The following is a 16256-nucleotide window of genomic DNA, read 5'->3' on the forward strand; positions in this document are numbered from 1 at the left end:
ACATATCATGTTTTTCTTCTTTCTTAGAAAAAAATAAAATATTAACTTATTGTAAAATTTTATTTAATATTACTTTTTAATATCTTCATATTTTATTGAACAAAGATTAAAATAGAAATTTATTATTAATTATGTCGTAATTCTCTAAATGATAATTATTTTAAATCATTTATTTTTAGTAAGTTCGAATTCAGAAAAAATAAATTAGATCAAATCGAAAAGTATATAACTTTAAAAAGTAAAAGTATTTCATGTGAAATAAGTAATTGAAAATAAGAAAATATGTATTACACTATCACAATCTTTGACGATTGTGCAGTTCTACTACGTATAATAGGAGTAAGATCAAATAACAAGATTTGCACCGTAATTAATATCTTAGAACATGTATGAAAAAAATAATGAAAAAAAGAACAACATTACTCATGTCTAAAAATGATTTTTAAAAAATAATCAAAAGAATAATCTCAATATTATTTCACATACTAATGTTATTATTTAGAGAGTCTATTTATTATATTGGTTGCTACCACATAAAGTAAAATAAATATTTCAAGAATTAAGATAATATTATTGTGCCTAAAACATTATTGTAATTATTATGGAGCAACTTTCATATATAGTAAACATAAGAATTAAATTTGTATAGTATAATTATAGTTTGTATAATTTGTTTGCTCCTCATCAAATTTGTATAATTTCGCCAGGAGTTCTATGAAATATATTTTTGGAAAAATTTCATAAACAAAGACTTTTTATTTTATAATTACCAATTTTAAGTATATTTTTTATTTATTACCATTTTTGTCAACTTTTAGCTATATTAACTTAAAGGAAAAATTACATAAACAAAGACCTTTTATTTTATAATTACCAATTTTAGGTATACTTTTTATTTATTACCATTTTTGTCAACTTTTAGCTATATTAACTTAAAACAATTTTAGAACCCATTTATTCCTTTTTTGTACAATTTTTAAACAAAGTAAAACGTATTCGCTCAAGTCATATCCTCTCTCGCTCTTTTCTTTTTCTTTCTCCTTCTCCTCGTCTCGTCTGTTCAAAAAATTAGGGTTTTTGTTTTTTTTTCCATTTTTCTGCACGAATTTTAATGGAAGAAGGTCTTAGAAGAAGTCCGCGTCTAGTGAGGGATATTGATACTTCGAATCCGAAAGTTTATCGAAGAAATCGAAAGAAGCTTCAAGTTTCGTCTTCTACTTCTATGGATGAAGTTCCAAGTTTTAGTTTGGGAATCTCACAAATATCGGGGGAGAAGAACAATGAGGAACAAAACAAGAAGCAAAGGAAAGGTAAAAAACGAGTTAAAAAGGTTAAAACAATGAAGAAATCGAAAAGTATGTGTTACTTTGGCATCTACATCGAAGAAACTCGTTGACAGTGATGAGAATTTACCTCCTCAATTTCAGTCAAAAAGTTTGAAAAATAAAGATGGATTGGAGAAGAAAAGGCCGGTGAATGATGGAAAAATACGAAATCGTTTACCCAAAAGTGTCATTCTACCGGAGAGTAGATATCCGGTATGTGCTAGTACTTCTTAGTTATTTGTTGTTTAGCAATGGTTGTATGTTGATTGCTGCTTGTTTTTTAGATGTAGTATGTGAAATTCATCTTTAATTCAACTTTAATTCAATTTTAATTCGACTTTAATTCAACTTTAATTCATCTTTAATTCAACTGATTACTACCTTTCTTCGACACATAGTATGTGAAATTCATCTTCATTCATCTTTAGTATGTAGTAACACATTTTTAATTCATGTTTAATGCATATGCAGGATCGTAAATTCTGGAAACATCCTGATGTTGTGTATATTTCGAGTAGGTGGTCATGTTACACTAATCATAGTGTCATTGAACAAATCAAACTATCTTTATCTGATAAACAACTTGAGTTGTTTAGGAATACATGTTTTGGGTACTTTCTTGACCTTCCAAAATCGAGCACACAACTATAACTTATTCATTGTTTTATAAATAGAGAGTTAAAACACACACCGGATGATGTGTTTTCTCAATTCTATGACTTCATCCGGTGTGTGTTTTAACTCTCTATTTATAAGACAATGAATAAGTTATAGTTGTGTGCTCGATTTTGGAAGGTCAAGAAAGTACCCAAAACATGTATTCCTAAACAACTCAAGTTGTTTATCAGATAAAGATAGTTTGATTTGTTCAATGACACTATGATTAGTGTAACATGACCACCTACTCGAAATATACACAACATCAGGATGTTTCCAGAATTTACGATCCTGCATATGCATTAAACATGAATTAAAAATGTGTTACTACATACTAAAGATGAATGAAGATGAATTTCACATACTATGTGTCGAAGAAAGGTAGTAATCAGTTGAATTAAAGATGAATTAAAGTTGAATTAAAGTCGAATTAAAATTGAATTAAAGTTGAATTAAAGATGAATTTCACATACTACATCTAAAAAACAAGCAGCAATCAACATACAACCATTGCTAAACAACAAATAACTAAGAAGTACTAGCACATACCGGATATCTACTCTCCGGTAGAATGACACTTTTGGGTAAACGATTTCGTATTTTTCCATCATTCACCGGCCTTTTCTTCTCCAATCCATCTTTATTTTTCAAACTTTTTGACTGAAATTGAGGAGGTAAATTCTCATCACTGTCAACGAGTTTCTTCGATGTAGATGCCAAAGTAACACATACTTTTCGATTTCTTCATTGTTTTAACCTTTTTAACTCGTTTTTTACCTTTCCTTTGCTTCTTGTTTTGTTCCTCATTGTTCTTCTCCCCCGATATTTGTGAGATTCCCAAACTAAAACTTGGAACTTCATTCATAGAAGTAGAAGACGAAACTTGAAGCTTCTTTCGATTTCTTCGATAAACTTTCGGATTCGAAGTATCAATATCCCTCACTAGACGCGGACTTCTTCTAAGACCTTCTTCCATTAAAATTCGTGCAGAAAAATGGAAAAAAAAACAAAAACCCTAATTTTTTGAACAGACGAGACGAGGAGAAGGAGAAAGAAAAAGAAAAGAGCGAGAGAGGATATGACTTGAGCGAATACGTTTTACTTTGTTTTAAAATTGTATAAAAAAGGAATAAATGGGTTCTAAAATTGTTTTAAGTTAATATAGCTAAAAGTTGACAAAAATGGTAATAAATAAAAAGTATACTTAAAATTGGTAATTATAAAATAAAAGGTCTTTGTTTATGTAATTTTTCCTATTTTTTTTGTAAATTAGATGGCCTAAAGAAATTGGGCTGTTGTCCATAATTGGAGTGGATAACGCGTTACATGAAGCCCAAACCCAAAAAGGCCCAACTCTGTTGTCAAAGTGTTCCGCACCCGCCAACTTCCACAAACAAACAACGCCTTAAACCCTGCGAATTTGGCTGTGAACGTCTTCCTCATACTCTCAGAAACAGTATTAGTATTATTTTATGGCGGAAATGGATATTAATGGGCAAGTCGAAGGGGCTGCAAGGCGTGTACAGGTCCGGTTCGTAACGAAATTGAAACCCCCGTTTAAGGCCCCGCCTACTTCCATTGCTATTCCCTCCAACCTCACCCGATTGGGCCTCTCTTCCATAGTCAACAACCTCCTTAAAGCTGGTAATTTTTAGTTCTAACAGATTCTGCCCATTATTAGTTTTCTTATTTTTTTTTAAGTGGAATGTAGATCATGTAGCTAAGCTGAACTAGTTTGTACCTTAGGCGTAGTTTATTGATTAGTTGTGTTTGTTTACCTGTGTTATAACTATGAATTGGTGTGAAAATGGTTTGCCTTTTGTCGTAGGTGAATAATTATAATTATAGAGGATATGGTCGTTCACACTGAAGTCGATTTTTGTGGGAAATGATGAACTCATGCTAATTGTCATTTATCCTAATTGACTAGCTCATCTCACTTGACTAGTAGAATTGCTAGTTGTGGTCCGAGAGCTTTGTTATTATGGGTTAATGTTGCCATAAATGAGTTATTTTATCCTTGTAAATGACTATCAAAATGTTATTTTGTCTAAATTTGAGTCAGGGATAAAGGAGTCAGGTTTTATATTTAACTAAATAAAAGGAACTGTTCTCACCAATACTGCTATATGTGTTTTTACTAGTATGCTTACCTGTTTTCATTTGACTGTTATTAGGAAAGGATGATTGGAATCCTGAGCCTTTCGATTTTCTCATTGATGGAGAACTGGTCCGCATGTCACTTGAAGAGTTTCTCCTCGCCAAGGGCATTTCAGCTGTAAGTCTCTTTCCTGACATCACTACTTGACTGCTAAAAATAACAGTTATGTCTCTTCAGACCAACTCAAAAATAAAAGGTACTCATGGAGAACTGTTTTGCATTTCTTATACAGGAGAAAATATTAGAGATTGAGTACATTAGAGCTGTGGCTCCAAGAAAACAAGAAGAACCATCTTTGCATGACGACTGGGTCAGTGCAGTTGATGGTTCTAATTCTAAGTAAGCATGAGTGTGAAATTTGTTTTTCAAGAACCTTCAGTGTGATCCTTGTAATCTTTTCCGCCTTGTGTATCTTTCTGTGTTTGATATATTTAAGACTTGGTCTGTGTATGCTTCGCTTCTAAAGGAACTTCTGTACTGAAAGAGAATATTGGCTTATCCCGAAAAAAAATAGAGAGCCCTCATAATATAACTTAATGGACAGTTTTATGTCTTTGGCTATTGCATCTCTGTACCTTATACATTGTGCATTCACTTCACTCATAGATATCTGTTACACACTAGATTACCGAGGGCAATGTTGATGATATTATTACATTATGCTGCTTTTGTTCCAAGTGTTTTTGAGTTAAATTTCATCCTCCGTGTGCTTTTACCCCCTAAAATATGGGATGGTGATAGTTAAGAATGTAATAATGGTCTTCTTTCCATACAATGAATTATTGCCTTAACTGACAATATGTGCATATTTGTGATCTGTCAGGTTTGTTTTGACTGGAAGTTATGATGGCTTAGGAAGGTAATCCGCTGATTGTATCTTCTTTTGCTAGTTGCATTTTTTGGTTCAGAACTCGGCTTTGTTTGTTCTTTTTGTTATTACATCAGCCTAACATTTGATAGTGCTAATCAGAATATGGAAGGCTGCCGGATCTTGTACACATCTATTGGAGGGCCATACCGGGGCAGTTACTTCTGTTTGTGTTGTCAACCCAAGAGGTATCAGAGGGAGATAGTTTCTCCTCAGTTGCTCATTTTCTTGCATTATGCTTTATCGTCTGCTGCCATTATCATTTATCTGTGACACCAAAAGTTCATAGGTATCAGAGGGAGATAGTTTCTCCCCAGTTGCTTGTTTTCTAGCATTATGCTTTACAGTCTGCTGCCATTATCATTTATCTGTTCATACTCTTACATCACCTGCTTTTGGTATTTGTTTTTTCGAATAATATTTCTTGTTGATATTGCAATGCTGAAAACACGCTGGATACCAAAAACTATTACCAGCATGAGAATCATGCGGACATATAATTTGAATTTCTCCTGGATGTTTACTTCTTTGTGTTTCATTTCTTCCGCAATTCTGTCTTTGTGTTTATCATATTTATACCTTTTATTTTCTTAAGTGGCTCAAGATGGCGCTGATCAAATAGTCGTTACGGCTTCCAAGGATAGGACACTGCGGCTCTGGAAGGTAACATGATGTGCCTTTACTACGAATAACTCTCTGCCTAATTTGTGATCTTCCTCTAATTAGTATTTGTTTGGCTTAAAAGTTTGATTCAGATGAGCCTTCAGATCAGATAAAGAGGATTAGAGCATATAAAATTTTACATGGACATAATGCTTCTGTTCAAAGTGTTGCAGCAAATCCTGCTGGAGATATGGTCATGCATCTCTTCACTTAATTGATCATTTGAAGCTTTTTAATTACGTATTTGATTATAAGAAGTTTACTGACTCCCTGTTTTTGTTGTGTTGGACAGGTTTGTTCAGGGTCCTGGGATTGCCAAATAGCTATGTGGCAAGCAAGTGGCTCAGATACAGGTGATGTAATTTCAGTCAAGAGAAGGAAGAAGGATGCCAAAGAGGAGGATCCTCAAGTAGAAGTATGGCCATATTTCTTCTAACTTGTCTAGAAAGATAGAAAAATACATCTATTTCATGCCACATAGTGTTAGAAATCCATGACCTGTTTAATACGGATAATGTGTTTGTTCTAACATATACCTTATCCCAAAAAAAGGGTAATGTGTCTGTTCACAAAACCAGTGAAAAAGAAGGAAAGAACAGTTTATGGCTGTTGTTACTATTTGATTTCGAAAACTTTCCAGTGCAAGGCATACACTTAACAAAACAATCTACTTTTACTCTTTGGCAAAACCTCTTCTTCCCTGAACCCTATTTTGAATCCTTCTTCATCCTACCTCTCATATGCCACGCCCATCCAATTGTCCCACCTTTCTTCCTGCAGTTCCTCCAACTTTGTGTTGCTACTCCCTCAATTTTAAATTATGTGACATAGTTTGAACCAGCACGGAGTTTAAGAATAAAATGAAGATTTTGGGTATGTGTGGTCTAAAATATGCCATAACATTTGTGTGGCTGTAAAGATTTTGAAACTGGCTATCTGTCCGGTAGATTCCTCCCTTGTTCCTTATCTACCACCTTTGTTGTCATTATATTCTTCTTTCCAAAGTTGTTTCAACAACAAATTTGTGCCAGTCCAACGTGTCTCTGACTTTCTATGTTGTATCTCATAGAAAATTGATATTGATTAGCAAAATCTTTTGTCCCTTTTGATGAAAGACAAACAACCTTCTGATTTCCTTATATGACGATGTTCATCAATGCAACTGAAGGACCAAACTAAAGTTGAAATTGGTGTTCGAAATATGTCGGTCTTTGGCTCACTCTGAGTTGCTTGATCTTTGTTCTGTCTCTTCCTTTTTTATTTTTTTTCTTTTCTTTTTAAAAGATTTTTTAATGATTGTTATCCTAATCTTGTAAATAATTTTCTCTCACATCTTATGCTCACAGGAGGAGGCTAAATCTACACTTGTAGGACATACACAATGTGTGTCTACTGTGGTGTGGCCACAAGATGAAGCAATCTATTCAGCATCATGGGATCACTCTATTAGAAGATGGGATGTTGAGTTGGGCAAGGATTCGTTGAACCTGGTGACATGCCATCTCTTTTCTTCTGTTCTTCCAGTCACATCTTTACTGTCATGTGCATGCTTTCCTAAAACTTACGTACATATGGATTGGAGGGGGAGAAGTAAATATCAACTTGCAGAATATGAAATTATGAAAAAAATGTGGAAGGTGTAGCACTCAGATATGCCAATCCTAGTGATATTGCTTTCCTTTTTTGTCAGAGATAACATTTCTCTTCAGCAGTTAACAATCATATTTTTAAAAATTACACCGTCTTGAAGAAAAAGATACCTCCCCATCATGACAAGTAGCTGGGTTTGAACTTTGGTAATACCAAAATGTATTTCTTTTTTAAGTCTGTTCTGTTGAGAGCTTGAAACTATATTTTCCTGAAAGTATGGATGATGATCACCTTCCTCTTCAACAGTATTGCGACAAAGTCATTAATTGCCTTGATGTTGGAGGTGAAGGTTCTGCCCTCATTGCTGGTGGTGGTTCTGACCCCATTCTTAGGATATGGGATCCTCGCAAACCAGGTTTCTTTCTTTTTCTGTACAACTTGCAGAAGCACTTTTAAACATCCACTTGAACTTAAATTCCTCGTCTCTATGTGCTTAAATACCTTTTCTCTGTATTTATTGTCCAAGTAACTGATGACCATACATCACATATTGATATATACTCTTTCATTTACCATTTAACAGGTACTTCGGCTCCTGTCTATCAGTTCTCATCGCACAGTTCTTGGATATCCACCTGCAAGTGGCATGAAAAGTCACGGTTTCACTTGCTTTCTGCATCATATGATGGAAAAGTAATGTTATGGGACTTGAGAACTGCGGTTAGTACTACACTTTTTACGTCTCTATTATTAGTAGTACGACTCTTTATAAGCACTTACATTTTCTGTTCCTGGGTAAAACAATTTGTGTTGCAGTGGCCCCTTGCTGTCATTGACACTCACAATGACAAGGTACTATTTTTGCCTTCTAAGATTTGGTTTAAGAGTATTTGTTCTACTATAGCATTTCCTAAACATCAGGTTGTCAATACAGGTACTATGTGCGGATTGGTGGAAAGGTGAAAGTGTTGTCAGTGGTGGGGCTGACTCGAAACTTTGCATCTCTTCTGATGTTTGTGTGTTGTGATATAGAGGTAAATTACTCTATTTTTGGTGTAGAGCTTTGAAACCTATTATCTTTCATCACTTTGTTCACTGGAGTAGAATAGGTTATTTGAAAAAGGATTAGAACTCATCATGATACATTTGATTTTTATCTGTATCAGGGTTCTGATAGTCGTCAATATGTGTTTTAGTAACCACCCTATTTGAATCACTCGATCCCTTAATTGAAATGATGGTAGCTGTGACAATTGTTCACTTGGCTAATTTTCTTTCAGGATTGATCTCCCCTCCCCTATTGCAGAGGCGACTGTGCTCCATATTGATGCGATTTTGGTAATAGAATTCGTTGAGTCAAGGTGAAGTTGTGATAATTTACTTCATAAAACAATTTTGTCTGGCTAAAGTATAGTCTATAAATGGTTTGTATCATATATTCCTGTGAGTTAGAGTGAATTGAAGCTGTATCTCGCGGATGTACTTTTTTATTTTATTACAAGATATTTACTCTCAAGCAAATTGGTCAAAGAGTTACTATTTTCAACCATTGAACTATCCAAACACTGATTTCATGTGTTATTGAGTTACTGCAAGTTATCATCAAGGAATATGACGAGTTGATCGATATTCCTCGATTCTTAGTTAAAGATTTCGTGTTCGAACAAAAACATTTTTAGTAATAAGCTGTATGCTCATAAAGCACGTGTCATGGTACAAACACGCGAAGCATCGATCCATTATTCTTGGCCAGTCCAAGTATCCAACTCGAACGCGTTGAAAGCCACAAAAACAAAGCCCATGGAATCCACATCCGGCCCACTAAATTCTAAGCTCTGGCCCATGAGAACCAAATTACGTGTATACCAGGGTATACGTGCCCCATAAAAAGCGGACACGCGTCACATATTAAAGGGCCCAACCATTGACAACCCACAGTAAGCAAGAAAAAAAAGTTTCAAATTCCATGAGGTCACAAAGACTTCGTACAATTGCCCACCCTAACCGCCCCATCTGTCCCAACCACACAAAATATATATATTTGAAATTGCTCTGTATTACTTATTCATATTTTTTTTTAGTAACAAACTTTCGTACTTAAGAACACAAGATAAAAGATAATTTTATATATTTAATATAATTTTAATTTTTTAAATTTTATATTAGTTCAAACTAAATCATTTTTTTTAAAACGGTGAAAGTATTAATTTCATCCCAAACAATTATCAGGCTTAAAATACTTTTTGATTGACTCTGCTTAAATACACAACCTATCTCAAACTCTCCTAAAAGTGCTTATTTAAACCAACAGTGAACATAAGATGTCCTTATTGTCACATCGTTTTCTCTAGAACTCTCTCTCAAAAGAAGTAGTACACATAAGTCATACTAATATACATTGATTTGAGACGCACCTTTTCTTTTTTTTAGAAGAGAAGAGAAAAGAAAGTTGGTCACGAGGAGAAAGTGAGTTGTGTTGACAAGGAATTAAATTAAAAATGGAGAAAAATGAAGCGATGAAGTTGAAAAGTAGTGAGAGTCAGGTGATGGACGGTTCAGATATAATGAAGTTAGTTGGAAATGAGGCTGTGTTTAGTAACTTTGTAGATCATAAGTTTCAACAACTTGACATAGACAAAGACGGTAAACTTTCAGTGAAGGAGTTACAACCTGCTGTTGCTGATATTGGTGTTGCCCTTGGTTTACCTCCTCAAGGTTCTTCCCCTGAATCTGATCATATCTACTCTGAGGTACTTCCATTTCTCACTTCAAAAATACCATAAAAACTTGTCATGTTTGTTAGTATTAAATAAATTCATAACTTAATTAGGAGTAACATTTTTTTTTGTTTCTGTTGAATTTTGAACCATAATCTCTCGTAATTTTCACCCACTTTATTGATGTTGTTACATATTCTTAAACAAATAAATCTACACATGTATTTTGGTTAATTATGGGTTGAATATAGTAAATGCATATCGCAAATGGTACTGGTATGGGGCCGTAAGAAGCCAGATGTTTAATGATTACAGAGTGCTTGAGATGAGACAGCAACTCAACTGGACTCTTGTGTTTGGACTATTTATTTATTTTCTTCATTTTTTTAATTCAAGGGTTCAAGTTATCAAGTTTCAAAGTCATGATATGGATGCGGTTCCATTTGCACGCACTCAAGTATTTTTAAGGGATACTCCAAAGATAGATATTTTAATATCGCCAAAACTCCCAAATAAACACTTTAACTTTTGAAAATGTGTATCTAGGCACTTTAACTTTTAAGTTGGCCTATAAATACCACACAACTTTGAGAATGCAGCCCGTTGAAGGTGTCTAGATGTGTATAAACAAAGTTAAAAAGGTGTTCAGGAAAAAAATTACACCATATATAGATAGCTTAAAATCCTAGTTGAAAATATTATTTCTTCAAAAATTATGTATGTCTTTTGATGAACTTTTGGAGGTCTTGGCATTTAAGTTGTTCTGTCTGTACTTTTTTTTTGTTTTTTGTCCCCCTCCTTTTTCCTTATCCATTTGGAATCACTATTGAAGAAGTGATGAAGATTGCCTAAAAATGTTCTTTTTTTTAACTTTAAATTTTTGAATCTGCCGACAATGATGATATGGACAGAAAAAATTTGGTTGAATCTAATTTTTAAAGATTGATCTCTGAGGCAGCATTCATACTTTTTATGTACGGTTACCTGAAAAGTTCTTTACATTGTCAGTGTTTAGAAGTTAAATTCTTCTCTATATCAAGAAATATTTTGTCAACCCTTTTAATTAGTGAACTTGTTGCGACTTAGGTTCTTCAAGAATTCACACATGGAAAGCAAGAGAAAGTAAGCAAGACTGAGTTTAAAGAAGTTCTTTCAGATATTTTACTAGGCATGGCTGCTGGTCTAAAGCGAGATCCTATTGTACTCCTTCGTATGGATGGTGAAGATCTTCTTGAGTTCGTTAAAAGTCCTGCATTCGAACCAGAGATGCTTTCCCTGTACTCTGAGTTAGAATTGCCTGATGGATCCCTCAAAGATTACATCATCAAGGCTTTTGAGAAGCTCACGGTTGATCAAGGGATGCCTCCTGCATCAGACTCATGGGTAGTTCATTTATTCTCTTTGATGTCTTAACATTCATGTCTAGCTAGAAATTTTACACTTGCAGATTACATAAATTTGGTTACTTGCAAGACATGACAAATTAACGGTTACAAGTATAGTCTTTTAAAATGTGATTGCTCACTGATTCGTAAATTTTGTTGCTTACTATCCTGTGTAACTTCTTTGTTACACATTTATTTTTATGATGAGTTCTTTTCTAATTAGTAGAGCATATTACTTTGTTATTATCTTGATCTGTAGGTAATGAGTAATGTTGTGGAGCCAGTAGTTGAATCCTGCATTGGAGCAACTAACGAGCAACCTGTTACACAAGAAACATTTTTGGCTGAATTTAAGAAAGTTGCAGAGAGTGCTGCTCAACGTCTCAAGGAGCAGCCAGTCATTGTTGCTCACAGCGAGAATACATTTGATGGAAGTGGAATTAAAAGACTATTGTCTAACAAGTTTGAATTGGATAAGGTATGTACACATCACCCATGGTGTTGTCTTCAGGACCTAATAATATATAGTAAAATATCATGCTACAAGGAATGAAACTTTTTTAGGGACTAATGTCATACAAGAAGTGGAAAAGTCGCGACAAGAGACTTTTCCTTGTGGCCTGAGGGTCTTTTTATTTAGTTGTTTATCTATGGTGCAGACGCTGGATTCTGCCTTAAAGACTATACCCAGAGATCGCAATGGGAAAATTTCAAAGGAATACCTACGAGTTGCACTTGATGTTCTTGCACCATCAGCTGGTTTACCTCCCATTGGTGCTGTTGATCAGGTATTTGTCAACTAAGGATTGAACTTATATGCACTAACAATATCAGTGTCTTAAACATATTGTAGCCAGTAATCTACCTTAATTTTCAAATTACTAATCTTATCAGTGTGTAGAAGCTATACTTGTCAACTTGCGTATGATATAGTTGTATCCCGTGTTTGCAGATGGATAAGGTCATACAAGAAGTCTGTAAGATGTTGGATGCCAATGATGGGAAGATGGTTAAAGAGGAAGAGTTCAAGAAGTTGTTGACTGAAATACTGGGCAGCATGATGCTGCAATTAGAAGGGAAGCCAGTTTCGGTGTCCACAAACTCTGTTGTGCACGAGCCTCTTGCTTCTTCCTCTATGCTCTTGCAGCCTCCATCTATTTCTGAGATGTAACTGATCTTATTAAATTAGACAAAAAAAGAATAACAGGGGATGTGTGATGTAAATTTCTGTTAAAATTTAAAGGCTGAGAGATACTGCCTTACTAATACAGCATCCATTTCAGCAATTAGTAGTGTCATATTACATGAATTAAATCAGTGCCTGTTTAAATAACTTAATGATCAACTACGGCAAGTGCAATTTAGAAATAAAATCATGAGCATAGACTATCATCATCTCATGAGATGGTGAAGATTTAAATACTCAGCTAATCTGTGACTGTTCAGAATGTTGTGTGATGTTGCACTTTTGATTTTGACAGGATGGTTTGCATCCTCCACCTTTAGTCAGAGGATTTATGTGGTGTGAATTCAGACGAGTCAACGAGGGGTTTCCGATACCGAATGTATAAAGACAAAAATAAGAACGTGGAATTTTGAAAATCATGATCATAAGTATTTTAGGTTCCAAGATCAAGATTCTAGTTTTGTCTGCAAGTGTGAGGTCATTCTGTGACTCATACATGAATGATAAAAATCTTTGTAAGTCAACTATGTGATTAGAGTTGACATTTGGAGGATAAGTAATGAACTTTGAATTTTTCAATCCATCAAAGATGTAAGCTTTTCATGTTTAGTCATAAAAAACTTGTTTTCCTCAAAATCTCAACTAAGAAAAGTTTAGTTTATTAATTTTCCCTAACAGAAAGTAGATAATATTGGAACTTCTGGAATGATTACTCATGCTTTATTTACCTTTCTTGCATATTGCATGTTTGCCTCCATAACTAAAGGATGTTGGAAAGGACAAAAATTCCTACTGAAGATTTCTTTTTATTGGTTAAATATACAAAAAACATGACTTAGCAGTTAGTTGAGTATCTGAGAAAAAGTTCTTTTTGTCCCTATTTGATTCTGTGTTGATATTTCCAATGGTCTTTTGCTTTGTTACAACCAAACATTGTGGATTTTGTTCCAAGATGGAATGAATAAAAGTTTATCTCATTCTACTTCTGAAGAACTATATCTCTGTTCCAAATTGTACTTTCAGAAAGGATCATGGACTTGATCAGTGGACCAGCGTGTTTTCCGTTGATGTTGGTATTGATAATTACTATGTTCAATCTTTCAGGCAAACACCCTTTTCCTATTTTCATCTTTTTTTGCTTCTGTTTTGGAAATAGTAAATACCTTAGCCACTTGTTCTTCTGTTATGTTGGGTGCTTTTAATTTCAGATTGCTATGATCCTCTGGATCCTACTGGAAATATATCGGTTACGTATGACATTGTTAGATGGACAGAAGCTGGTTACCAGGTAAGGAAAAACGAATTACTTCCATATTGAGTAGGACCCAACATCTATTCTCTTAACACGATATCAGAGTCATTACCCACGCTCCAGTTACCAGGCCTGGTCGTGCATTTGGGAGGGGAGGGTGAAGTTTTTGAGGTTAAGTCTGAAGTTCATTGTTTTAGTAGTTTCATTGCGGCCAAAAGTTTATATATATCCATCAGTTTAATATTAGTAGTTCTTTGCTCTCTAACTTGAATACAGTGCTTCAGGCAAGGATAACCATTCAAAACTACTACAAGTATAGACACATCGAGAAACCGGGCTGGCAACTAGGGTGGACATGGGCAGCTAATGAGGTTATTTGGTCAATGTCTGGTGCTTTCGCCACTCAACAAGGGAATTGTTCAGCCTTCAGATCTGAAATTCCACATTGTTGCAAGAGAAGTCCTATTATAGTCGACTTTGCGCCAGAAGCTCCACCAGAGAACAAATTAGATGGTTGCTGTCATGGTGGACTGCTTGCTGCCTCAGCTATCAATCCTTCCAGTTCTTTTGCGTCCTTTGAGATGAAAGTTGGAAACTTAAGGGGAAATTTTACAGTTCACAAGCCTCTAAATCTTACTCTAATGACTCCAGGACCTGGTTATACTTGTGATGAATTTATGGACACAGATCCAACAACATCTTTGGTTATAGAAGGACAAAGACACGAGCAAGTAATCAGTAAGTATTCTGTTTTGAACTTGTACTACTAATTTGAGTTGATATCCTTATGTGTTCTGCCTCATTTTTTAAGTGTTCACTGTAAAACATTAGATTGGACATTAAATCCCTTTTCTTCAGGGACATGGAAATCAACATGCACCTACTCAACTTTCTTGGCCAACAACTTGCCAACCTGTTGTATTTCTCTTTCAACATTTTACAATCCTGAGGTGACACCATGCAATTTGTGTAGCTGTGGATGTAAATTAGCTGACAATGAGGCAAAATTATGCATTGGGTTGGTAACTAAGCAAAACAGCCTTTTAATAGGATGAAATACTTCAATTTTGCCCATTTTGCAAGGAACGCTGATTTTGTTGTGGTTTATATATATGTGTGGAACAGGCAAAGATCATCAGGACCGTATGTTCGCGAGCTAATTCAGTGTACTGATCATATGTGTCCCCTTCGGGTTCACTGGCATATTAAGAAGAACTACATGAATTATTGGAGAGTGAAACTCACTGTTTCCAATTACAACTTAGGCAAAAACTATTCCAATTGGAATTTGGTAGTCCAACATCCTGGTTTTAGCCAGCAGACAACTGTCTTCAGCTTCAACAGTACAATGCTCTCTACCGTTGGTGTCCCAGGTATTTGCTCTACATTAAAGTCGCGCTACAGTAATAGTACTTTACCAAGTATGATAGTATAATAAAAAATAATTATCGATGTTGATGCAGATGAAGTTGCACTGTTTTGGGGTCTAGACTTCTACAACGATGCTTTGTTGCAAGCTGAAGAGAAGCAAGTGGGATCTGTGACTACAGAAATACTTTTACTCAAGGACATGAACTCATTTACACTTAGAAATGGATGGGCATTTCCAAGGAGAATATATTTCAATGGTGAGAACTGCAGAATGCCTCTTCCACAGAGTTTCCCTATGCTTCCAAATGGTTGCTCAAGGGAAAAACCTTGTAATAGCTATCTTTCTATGCTACTACTGTCGATATATTTGACTTACAAGACACTTAATTTCTGATCCTAAATCAAGATTATTCATCTTCCACCTCATGAGAATCAACTTTATTGATCCTATTCGATATGCTGAAGGTGAGAAATCATCAATAATGCAGCTTCCTGGGCTTAAAAGACGAAACTCTAGTGAAGAGTCATTTCATTTTTTGGCGATGAGTACATTCCAAAAATATGGACCATGGTAACGTTATTGGTTTGAGTCCTTTGGCATATGATTAACTTGTACATGCTTTCTCACAATTGCATGCAAGCATACAAATGAGAATAACATTACTTTGTAATTATTAACTTTCGCAAGTTGTGAAAAATATAGTATAAGGTAGAGTGATTTCAAGCATTTTATAATATTCAAGAGTTAAACAAAAATGTTGCATGAATCAAGACAAATGATGTATTATTCTTATTTTATCTGAAATTTTTATATATATAATATTAATTATTGGAAAAATGTACAAGTACCTTTAAATTATTATCAAAATTTCAGAAACACACTTTAACTAAACTAAGGTCCTATTACCACCTGAACTTGTTTTTTTTAATAATTTTATAAACTTTTTGTCTTACGTGGCACATTACTGACTCCACGCAATTGAGGCATGTGAGAGATATTTGGATGCCACGAAAATAAAAAAAGTGCACAAAAAAAGAATAAGTTTGGGATAATAAGACCTTAGATTAGTTAAGATATATA

At 34.5% G+C, this 16256-nt stretch overlaps 3 protein-coding genes and 2 pseudogenes across 6 annotated transcripts; 4 read left to right on the plus strand and 1 right to left on the minus strand.

The window, feature by feature from the left end:
- Nucleotides 1-1111: 1111 nt before the first annotated feature.
- LOC107026446 lies at nt 1112-1559 on the plus strand (annotated as a pseudogene).
- A 930-nt stretch (nt 1560-2489) lies between these two features.
- LOC107026454 lies at nt 2490-2958 on the minus strand (annotated as a pseudogene).
- A 398-nt stretch (nt 2959-3356) lies between these two features.
- On the plus strand, nt 3357-8813 carry LOC107012676 (ribosome biogenesis protein WDR12 homolog). 2 transcript variants are annotated; one of them, XM_015212587.2, is made up of 14 exons: nt 3360-3626; nt 4160-4260; nt 4376-4482; nt 4967-5002; nt 5114-5199; nt 5607-5674; nt 5757-5867; nt 5967-6089; nt 7021-7164; nt 7571-7679; nt 7848-7984; nt 8081-8116; nt 8199-8298; nt 8545-8813. In XM_015212587.2, the coding sequence occupies exons 1-13, from the start codon at nt 3455-3457 to the stop codon at nt 8289-8291; spliced, it is 1323 nt and encodes a 440-aa protein (XP_015068073.1). In that variant the 5' UTR covers nt 3360-3454; the 3' UTR covers nt 8292-8298; nt 8545-8813. The 2 variants fall into 2 exon arrangements, 1 of the variants encoding a protein (XP_015068073.1); XR_001456073.2 differs by lacking the exons at nt 8081-8116; nt 8199-8298; nt 8545-8813 and having other exon boundaries at nt 3357-3626; nt 7021-7470; nt 7848-7867.
- Nucleotides 8814-9587: 774 nt separating this feature from the next.
- On the plus strand, nt 9588-12699 carry LOC107008568. Of its 2 annotated transcripts, none has more exons than XM_015207661.2 (5): nt 9588-10014; nt 11068-11364; nt 11626-11844; nt 12026-12154; nt 12319-12699. In XM_015207661.2, exons 1-5 carry the CDS (start codon nt 9763-9765, stop codon nt 12535-12537), a joined length of 1116 nt encoding a protein of 371 aa, XP_015063147.1. In that variant the 5' UTR covers nt 9588-9762; the 3' UTR covers nt 12538-12699. The 2 variants fall into 2 exon arrangements, with proteins under 2 accessions (XP_015063147.1, XP_015063148.1); XM_015207662.2 differs by lacking the exon at nt 9588-10014 and adding an exon at nt 10785-10955.
- Nucleotides 12700-12838: 139 nt separating this feature from the next.
- Nucleotides 12839-15968, plus strand: LOC107026464 (COBRA-like protein 1). Of its 2 annotated transcripts, XM_027919690.1 has the most exons (6): nt 12839-13656; nt 13761-13840; nt 14089-14542; nt 14663-14822; nt 14930-15177; nt 15268-15968. In XM_027919690.1, exons 1-6 carry the CDS (start codon nt 13584-13586, stop codon nt 15567-15569), a joined length of 1317 nt encoding a protein of 438 aa, XP_027775491.1. In that variant the 5' UTR covers nt 12839-13583; the 3' UTR covers nt 15570-15968. The 2 variants fall into 2 exon arrangements, with proteins under 2 accessions (XP_027775491.1, XP_027775490.1); XM_027919689.1 differs by having other exon boundaries at nt 12839-13840; nt 14081-14542.
- Nucleotides 15969-16256: the final 288 nt, after the last annotated feature.

The sequence above is a fragment of the Solanum pennellii genome, chromosome 1 (genome assembly GCF_001406875.1).
Source record: "Solanum pennellii chromosome 1, SPENNV200".
In the NCBI taxonomy this organism is placed as follows: Eukaryota; Viridiplantae; Streptophyta; class Magnoliopsida; order Solanales; family Solanaceae; genus Solanum; species Solanum pennellii.

Bases quoted from the DNA above. Each gene is read 5' to 3' on its own strand.
- LOC107008568 (XM_015207661.2), top strand. From the start codon at position 9,763: ATGGAGAAAAATGAAGCGATGAAGTTGAAAAGTAGTGAGAGTCAGGTG. The intron at 11,365-11,625 runs GTAGTTCATTTA...CTTGATCTGTAG, and splicing joins CTCCTGCATCAGACTCATGG to GTAATGAGTAATGTTGTGGA. The intron at 11,845-12,025 runs GTATGTACACAT...TCTATGGTGCAG, and splicing joins ACAAGTTTGAATTGGATAAG to ACGCTGGATTCTGCCTTAAA.
- LOC107026464 (XM_027919690.1), top strand. From the start codon at position 13,584: ATGGACTTGATCAGTGGACCAGCGTGTTTTCCGTTGATGTTGGTATTG. The intron at 13,841-14,088 runs GTAAGGAAAAAC...ACAGTGCTTCAG, and splicing joins GGACAGAAGCTGGTTACCAG to GCAAGGATAACCATTCAAAA. The intron at 15,178-15,267 runs GTATTTGCTCTA...ATGTTGATGCAG, and splicing joins CTCTACCGTTGGTGTCCCAG to ATGAAGTTGCACTGTTTTGG.
- LOC107012676 (XM_015212587.2), top strand. From the start codon at position 3,455: ATGGCGGAAATGGATATTAATGGGCAAGTCGAAGGGGCTGCAAGGCGT. The intron at 4,261-4,375 runs GTAAGTCTCTTT...TTTCTTATACAG, and splicing joins TCGCCAAGGGCATTTCAGCT to GAGAAAATATTAGAGATTGA. The intron at 7,680-7,847 runs GTTTCTTTCTTT...ACCATTTAACAG, and splicing joins ATGGGATCCTCGCAAACCAG to GTACTTCGGCTCCTGTCTAT.